Raw genomic sequence first — 9,281 nt, 5'->3', positions numbered from 1 at the left:
GGGGCGCTAAAACTCAATCTCGCCTAGGGCAGCCAAAGAGCCGGCCCTGGTTGTGTTGAACACAACACATTTCTAAAATACAGAACGAACGTGAATTTTTCAAATTATGAGGCATGAGCGACGAACATGAAGATGAATGAAACATGAACGAAACGTTCATGTTGATTCGAGTGAAATTAGTGCCTGAAATTAGTTTCTGACTGATTCAGGGGCGTGTCGTAATGGAAGCCAGGGGAATCCTGGCTTACTCGAAAATTTAAAATTACAATAACAAACGAACATATTCATTGATCAGATACGTCAAGTAGGCCTACGTTATAGAAATATAGAAAATATACGCAACATTGCTTGCATTACGACTGCACATATTCACTTCTCTAAACATTTAACTCATTTCTCATGCCTTTTTCACTGAAAACATGATAAAGTAATGGACTGCAATTAATATTTGGCTCTACTACCTTGCATTCCGGGGTAACAAAGACTGTGCAGATCAGGATATCCAGATCAAGATATATTTTTTACTGCTTTGCTTTGATTATGAAGACATACAGTATGGTTTTTCACCTTGATGCGGTTTTTCACCTCCACCACCATACGACAACATTTTTGAACCCATCCACTCTTGAAAAAAGATAGTTATCCATATTTGTGTAGGCGTTATACTGCCCTTTGGCATAACTACCTGCACTGGTGTTATTTCATCAGCTATGTTCCTAATGTCTTAGACTACAGGCTTTTATTATGAACGACAGTAGAAAGGTGTTTTCATTTGTGCATTTTATTAGCTACAGTAGTGCAAACTTGACAACAAAATTGGAACGGGAAAAAGGTATAAAAATGGTTGATGTCACTGGGGGGACATGTGCGCAAAAGCACTTTTCGTTTTCACAAGACAAGTACTGTAGCCTAAAAAACCAAGATGTCAGTGGCCAATTCGTTCCGCCTCAGGGTCTACTTTTCGGGGGCTTCGCAGTCTTTCGTTGATCCGGTTTCGGATTTTGACCCAGTTTTCCGGAGACAAATCAGGAAAACGTTCTGTGGTTAATTGATGCACTTTTTTCTTTAGATTGTGCGGCAAGGTGGCCTTGCCTTGTGACCCACTCCAATTAACCATTTTCCCCCACCGCTCTTCGAATGGCGTCAGAGCCATGAACACATTCGCGGCATAAATGTCTGGCCTGTGCTGGCCTCTTTGTTGGCTCTGCCTGAACAGGTAATCGTCTCGCTCAGCAGAGAGGACCCTGAGCTCAATGTCCGGCAGGGGAGTTCCAGCCGGGACCCTGGGTCCAAGGGTTGATGGGGTGGCGTTGAAAGTCAATTGCCGTCTAGCACTAGCAGTTGTGTGCGGTGCTGGTGGTTGTGCTAGTGTGGCCTGGTGAGCTGTGGGCTGCGCTGCCGTGGCCTGGTGAGCTGTGAGCTGCGCTGCCGCAGGTGGGGGGTTAACCAGCCGCTGCAGAAGTTCCTCCACCTTCTTGAAGCGTTCCTCTGCCTTTGCACGGTCCTCCACTGCCTTGTTAAGATGTTCCTCCACAGCCTTTCTAAACTGCTTCTCCACCTCCAATTCTCTTGACACTGTCTTCAAGCGATTGTCCATGTCATTTAGTTGCTTTTTCATAATCCTAATCTCTTCCTTGTAAAGTCCAGAGCAGCCTGTTCTGCCGCCGGCTGTTGCCACTGTCACAGCCTAAATGAAAATGATAGATGTGAGTCACAATTCATAAACATTAAAAGATAGGCCTATAAATTATATGCACAATGGCTTCATTAGGGTCATTTATTTGGATGGTCTTAACTCAGACAACTTACCGATTTCTTCCTTACAAGGCGCACTTTGGATTTTGCAGGCGTGCTAGCTGGCTTAGCAGACCCCCGTTTTTTGGCAGCGTGTTGCAAGGGCTGCGCTGTCTAGAATAAGCAAAGCAATATTTAGTTTAGAATAGCATAGGCTACTGGAGTCCTGGATGTCCTAAACTGGATGGTTTTTTTAACTAGAAACTAGAATTTTTTTGCAGTGCATAGAAAGTTGCGCACATGAACTTACTTTGGATACAAGACGTTTTGGTCTGTCGACAGTCCGTGCCATGTAGAACGCAGCAGTCTCCATTGTCACCAAAGAAATGTGTTGTCCTATATGAAAATGCTGAAAAAAATCAAATGTGCAACGTCTTGCTATTTATTACACATGGACAGGTTTTGTGGGAGGTCCAGCTTGAGGTGACAATGGTCTGGAATGTGAACATTTAGTGGGGGATTCCAGCCTAACGAGCTGTATGCATTACAAAAGGCGAGCTGAATTCAAGAACACGTCCTCAACAAAGAAAACAAATTTTAAAACGATACATGAAAATGGGATTCCTGACGAGCTTTATGCCTTACAAAAGGTGCTGAATTCAAGAACATGTCTTTTAACAATGAATGTGTAAACAGCTAAATCAATTTTTAGAAAGATACATGAAAATGGGATTCAATGCCATGAGTTAATCTGTAGGCAAGTCGAGAATCTTCACAGAGGGGGTATATTTCTTACGCATATCGGAATCAATGTAACACGCCCAATAATGACAGAATAAAGGGTGTGTAGCCTTTAATATGTTTCATATATATCAGGAAAAGTAGTTATATGTTTAAATGCCCAGTCAATATGAAACAAATCTTACCTCAAAGTTTTTTTTTCCACGGCGATTTTCCGCTGCATATCAAAGACGTGTACTTCTGGACAGGGCCGGCTCTAGGTCTTTGGCTGCCCTAGGCGAGATTGAGTTTTAGCGCCCCCCCCCCCCCCCCCCAGAAAAAACCCTCTAATAACATCTAAATAACACTTTAATCTAATCACTCTATTACTTTTAAACAATGTACAGTGCATGGACAATAAACAAGAAGTCATTTTTATCTTTTTCATTATTGTTATTATTGTTAATCATTATTCACATAAAGTGTCACAAAGTAAAATGACCACACAAATTCAATACATATCTCCATATAATGGGCAAAAACTCTTCTGCACCCTGTTCAAAGTGTAGTGCATGGACAATAAACAAGAAATTGTTTTTAGTTTCTTTTTTGCTATTAAAAGTTAAGTCATCTCTGAAGAATTAACAAATTAAATGAATAAAAAATTCTACAATTCTAAATTGTGCAAACTTAAGCACCCTGTTAGGACATCAATGGGCTGTATTTTCAAACAAAAGTGCTATTGCTGTATGGGTACTTTGTTATTGAAGTAACATTACAATGGGACTCGTCTGGTCTTCCTAATGGTCCTTGATAATATCATCAAATGATATTTCTCTTGAGATCTCTTGGTTGATGCTCATTACAGCAAGCCCATTCAGACGTTCTTGACTCATTGTTGACCTTAAGTACTGTATGTCTTCAGCAGTTTTAATTTTGAAAAGCTTCTTTCAGCAGCAGCTACAGTACTGTCACAGGTAGTGTAACAGCAGAGGTAAGGAGCGCGTATTTCTACATCCCCAGCCGCTTCAGAGGTGTTGTAAAAAAGGTTTTCAACCTTTCATGAGCCAGGGCGCACTTTTTTCAATGAAAAAATCTCAAGGCACATCACCAATAGAAAATGTTGACTGAAACTAAAACGCTGTTGCCAATATTTACAATATACAGTCATTCTATAATTTCCCACGGTACACTTGGTGATCTCTCACGGCACACTAGTGTTCCGCGGTACTAGAGTTCGGCAGCACAGTGGTTGAAAACACTGTACTGTACACCACTGATGCACTTGGTAACATCTCCATTCAATAACTCCATCCCTCCTTTTTGGTGGGGTTTTGGTCGCCCTTGGCGCCCCTGGGCACACTTTGCGCTCTAGGCAATCGCCGGCGCTGGTAAAGAGAACACATCTGAGTGCTTGTTTCGTTTCCCTGCAGTCTTGACGCACTGAGATTGTTTCTTGTTTTCAACGCGTTTATTACATTTTCCTCCAGGAAGCTCTTCGCAACATGGTTGCTTGAATGAGCTGCTAAACTGTCATTTTAATGAGAACACAGATCAACAAAGCAACTTTGTTTTATTTAAAAAAAAAAAAAAAACGTGCCAGGCACCATTGGAATATCTCGCTGCGAAACGTGTTCGGTGCATAAAAGACCTTTACTTCAGCCCAGACTGCTCAACGACACCGACAGACTGCTCCAAGTGCAGCCATATTCAAAACAAGCAACATATCTATGTCAGTTACTGTATCTACGTAATGCAAAAACACTCTTTAGCCAACAACACTTAGGCTATTACATGGCCAAAACAGAGAATAGCCGCAGATGCGCACTTGAGCGCTTATTGTTTCATGATTAACAACCACCACCACACCCCACCCCGCTTTTTTTGACAAATCGCACCCTGACTACATGCTTTGCTGTACAATTAAATTAGGCTAAGACATTATAATGCTGACTCGTTTTCAGAATAGTGGAAGTCATAATTTTTCTCCCCCCGTTTCTGCGCCCCTGGATGGACGCAGCGCCCTTAGCATTTGCCTATATTGCCTATGCCAGGGGCCGGCTCTGAACACAACACAACTGTTGAACGCAACACATTTCTAAAAGACTAGTAAAACTGTTCCCCAGATTTGCATTTGTTTAGCTCAGAGCACTGACATGTACATCTGAAAGCCTCTCCTAATTGGGGGGGGACATGGGGGGCCAGTTGCCACGTCACTTTGTGTCAGTTTGGAGTCAGATTTACTGTATGTAATTATGTAATTGATTAAGAGACTCAATAACTCTATCGGCATAAGTGTTCTTGTTTTTTTCGTAGGGAACCATGGCGGCAGTGAGGCATTAGGTTGAAAATACACAGTGAAATAAACAATGCAGACCGTTCACCGGTCAGCACTATTCCATGACTGCACAACGATGTTACAACATAGGCATACAGTTAAAAACAAGCATAGAGACGTTCGTGCCTTTTTTTTTTTTTTTTATTAAAAAGGTGCACATGTAATCACAAATCTTAAATCAGAAATTTCAACTGAGTACGCTATTTGAAGACAGGGTATCATTTCCCGCTATGCCCTCCTTTGTTGCTAATAACCAGATTGATTACATTTGATAAACCTGATATAAGTCTGTTGCAGAAATCCACGGTCACTTTTGTGTTCTAGAACACTTGCATGACTTTGATAAGCTCCTGCTTTGTACCTGGCTTTGCGTCTTTGCGGATATAGTCCTTCATGGCGTGCCAAACCAGTTCGATTGGATTCAAGTCCGGTGATTCTGCTGGAGTTTTAACCCAGTTGATGCCCTCTGATGCTAAGTAAGCCGCAGCTGCGGTGTGCTTTGGGTCATTGTCCTGGAAAAAGCGGTGATCAGTCCCAAAATTTTCCCTGATGTATGGTGCTGCAAATTCTTTTATGATGGTCTCCTCAAAATATTCTCTGTCCATTATTCCCTCAAAAATGACAAGGGGACCTGCTCCATATCGGGAAATCATTCCCCATGCATGCAGCTTCAGTGGGTGCTTTGGTCGTGGCTTTGAGACGAAGTGTCCCTTTTTATGGAAACTTTGTCTTGCAAAGTGTTCCAATGCGACTGTCGTTTCGCCAGTGAATAGCACATTGTCAAACAACTCCCCCGACTTCTTCCATTCAGAAGCTTGTCGCAACCTTGCCTCTTTGTTGCGTTCTTTCAGCATTGGACAGAAACGGGTCGAGGAAAATTTCCAACCCATTTGTCTGCGAGCACGGCGTATGCTTGTTAAGCTCAGTTCAATACCAAAATCGGCCTTGATTCTTTGTTGAACAGCCAGGGCATTCATTTCAGTGTTGGCTTTAGTCATCTCGTCGATTGCAGAGAGGACATTGCTGTGAAAATAAAATGAAACACGTTAGGTTGGAAAGTCTAATGGTAGGCTATAAGTGGCCTTCTTAAGTCGTTTCACAGGTTGGATACTTACGTATGCAATTTCCTTGGACCAGAGCGACGGGGTGGCCTCTCTTTGTAGTGATATCTCACAGCTTGCATTGTAACCTTAATTCCACGGCATGCCAAACTTTTTCTTATTTCTTGTGTGGACTTTCCTTCTCGCCTCATTGCATGAATCTGTTGGGAACTCTCTCTGCTGATGCGCGTCATATTTTTGTTGTACTGGATCTAAGCGCAGTCATATTATATTGACAGGGAGGGGGATGGGGGTGTGATGGGGTGTGTCAGTGGTCCAGCTTGGATGGCGAACACGTTAACAAGCAGTGCTTTTAGGTGTGAAAAGGGCCGGTCTCAACAGTCTGTTCAATACAGCAGTCTACTGAAGGCACAAAAGTGAAATGCACACATTTTGTATTGGGTCAAAGCTGGGTCGGCCAAGATGTGATATACATTGTCTGAGTGATGGGCAGTATTCCATTTATAGTTTGAGAAATTACATACAATTTTACCCATGACAAGTACAGTATAGTAGTATGCTGTCAGGTTTGGTTCATAAAAAATAGAGTACAGTCAGGGCCGGCTCTACAGTAGGTCTTTGGCTGCCCTAGGCGAGATTGAGTTTTAGCGCCCCCCCCAGAAAAAAAACCCTCTAATAACATCTAAATAACACTTTAATCTAATCACTCTATTCTATTACTTTTAAACAATGTACAGTGCATGGACAATAAACAAGAAGTCATTTTTATCTTTTTCATTATTGTTATTATTGTTAATCATTATTCACATAAAGTGTCACAAAGTAAAATGACCACACAAATTCAATACATATCTCCATATAATGGGCAAAAACTCTTCCGCACCCTGTTCAAAGTGTAGTGCATGGACAATAAACAAGAAATTGTTTTTAGTTTCTTTTTTGCTATTAAAAGTTAAATCATCTCTGAAGAATTAACAAATTAAATGAATAAAAAATTCTACAATTCTAAATTGTGCAAACTTAAGCACCCTGTTAGGACATCAATGGGCTGTATTTTCAAACAAAAGTGCTATTGCTGTATGGGTACTTTGTTATTGAAGTAACATTACAATGGGACTCGTCTGGTCTTCCTAATGGCAAATTCCTTGATAATATCATCAAATGATATTTCTCTTGAGATCTCTTGGTTGATGCTCATTACAGCAAGCCCATTCAGACGTTCTTGACTCATTGTTGACCTTACATATGTCTTCAGCAGTTTTAATTTTGAAAAGCTTCTTTCAGCAGAAGCTACTGTCACAGGTAGTGTAACAGCAGAGGTAAGGAGCGCGTACAGTATTTCTACATCCCCAGCCGCATCAGAGGTGTTGTAAAAAAGGTTTTCAACCTTTCATGAGCCAGGGCGCACGTTTTTCAATGAAAAAATCTCCAGGCACATCACCAATAGAAAATGTTGACTGAAACTAAAACGCTGTTCCCAATACTTACAATATACAGTCATTCTATAATTTCCCACGGTACACTTGGTGATCTCTCACGGCACACTAGTGTTCCGCGGTACTAGAGTTCGGCAGCACAGTGGTTGAAAACACTGAACACCACTGATGCACTTGGTAACATCTCCATTCAATAACTCCATCCCTCCTTTTTGGTGGGGTTTTGGTCGCCCTTGGCGCCCCTGGGCACACTTTGCGCTCTAGGCAATCGCCGGCGCTGGTAAAGAGAACACATCTGAGTGCTTGTTTCGTTTCCCTGCAGTCTTGACGCACTGAGATTGTTTCTTGTTTTCAATGCGTTTATTATATTTTCCTCCAGGAAGCTCTTCGCAACATGGTTGCTTGAATGAGCTGCTAAACTGTCATTTTATTGAGAACACAGATCAACAAAGCAACTGTGTTTTATTAAAAAAAACGTGCCAGGCACCATTGGAATATCTCGCTGCGAAACGTGTTCGGTGCATAAAAGACCTTTACTTCAGCCCAGACTGCTCAACGACACCGACAGACTGCTCCAAGTGCAGCCATATTCAAAACAAGCAACAGATCTATGTCAGTTATCTACGTTATGCAAAAACACTCTTTAGCCAACAACACTTAGGCTATTACATGGCCAAAACAGAGAATAGCCGCAGATGCGCACTTGAGTGCTTATTGTTTCATGATTAACAACCACCACCACACCCCACCCCGCTTTTTTTGACAAATCGCACCCTGACTACATGCTTTGCTGTACAATTAAATTAGGCTAAGACATTATAATGCTGACTCGTTTTCAGAATAGTGGAAGTCATAATTTTTCTCCCCCCGTTTCTGCGCCCCTGGATGGACGCAGCGCCCTTAGCATTTGCCTAAATTGCCTATGCCACGGGCCGGCTCAGAGTACAGTGAATGGTTTCTGTTTACAACACGATGTTTCATTCATCCCGCATACGTGTTTCAATTGTCCCGACAGTGCGGGACGGTTGAAACGAACAACATGTTGCGTTCGAAGTTAAAATCAGCGTGATACCTTAACGGCTGTGTGAAATTACATTTGCAACTAATAGAATACACATGTGGGTTGTATGATCTATGACAAAGTAATTTTCATCTGCTTCATTATCTTTGAAAATGACCATTAAGTAAAAAGTGTTTCATTCGTCCAGGCCCCTACTTGGAATTGGACATACCATTTCACCCAAATTACAAAAACCAACAAATTCAGCATCTTTGTAAATTTTACTTCAACCACATGTTGCCAGAATTGGTAAATGACTACATGACCAACAACAAGGAAATGTAGACCATGCAGCAGAAAAAAAATGCTCATGTACAGTACAGTAGGGTACAGCTGACTGTTGTTTAAGTTTCACTGGAAGTACAGTATGCCTGGGACCAATCGACCTTAGGGGCTTTGTTATTGTTCCCGTCCTGAATGGGTGTATACACGGCTCTGGTTTTCGTGTGAGAGGAGCGCCCTCTAATGGCGACACTATGTAATGCAATGAATGAGCGTGTTGGGGCGTGTTTAGACTTTGCATAGAACAAGGGGGGTTCATGGAAACCTCATGGGAGACGGCAGGAATCCGCACGGTATCCGCACGGTATCCGCACGGAGAGAAAAAAAGTAGAAGGCTCCTACTGTATATCATCTCCCATGGTGGGCCACCAAAACCACTGACTTATGAATGCCTGCATGTGCCTTGCTCCAGGATGACAAGAAAACCAGGAAGAGTGACCCCACTGCAGGACCTGAGATTGTACAGACATGGGAACAAACAAGTGGTTAGTAGGACACTGGCTGGGGGCTGAGTCGTCTTGTTGGGCAGAGCACACCAAGGATTTAATGTCCCATTGTATTGCACCAACAAGACAGTGGTCTGGAAGGATATTTCTGGGCTTATTAGGCCTATCAGGTGTGGGAAAATGCAGGATGGAGCATCTGGTTTG

At 42.3% G+C, this 9,281-nt stretch overlaps 1 protein-coding gene across 1 annotated transcript; it reads right to left on the bottom strand.

Moving 5' to 3' along the window:
* Nucleotides 1-765: 765 nt before the first annotated feature.
* On the bottom strand, nt 766-2,570 carry LOC132890105 (uncharacterized). The gene is made up of 3 exons (XM_060926897.1): nt 2,045-2,570; nt 1,810-1,908; nt 766-1,687 (listed from the first exon to the last, which is right to left on the bottom strand). The coding sequence occupies exons 1-3, from the start codon at nt 2,105-2,107 to the stop codon at nt 926-928; spliced, it is 924 nt and encodes a 307-aa protein (XP_060782880.1). The 5' UTR covers nt 2,108-2,570; the 3' UTR covers nt 766-925.
* Nucleotides 2,571-9,281: the final 6,711 nt, after the last annotated feature.

Source organism: Neoarius graeffei, chromosome 8 (genome assembly GCF_027579695.1).
Source record: "Neoarius graeffei isolate fNeoGra1 chromosome 8, fNeoGra1.pri, whole genome shotgun sequence".
Taxonomy (NCBI): Eukaryota; Metazoa; Chordata; class Actinopteri; order Siluriformes; family Ariidae; genus Neoarius; species Neoarius graeffei.
This window is presented reverse-complemented; position numbering and strand designations above follow the sequence as displayed.

Coding starts and splice junctions, on each gene's coding strand:
- LOC132890105 (XM_060926897.1), bottom strand. CDS start 2,107: ATGGAGACTGCTGCGTTCTACATGGCACGGACTGTCGACAGACCAAAA. Junction 1,909..2,044: donor CAAAACGTCTTGTATCCAAA/GTAAGTTCATGT, acceptor TGCTTATTCTAG/ACAGCGCAGCCCTTGCAACA. Junction 1,688..1,809: donor GCCTTGTAAGGAAGAAATCG/GTAAGTTGTCTG, acceptor ATTTTCATTTAG/GCTGTGACAGTGGCAACAGC.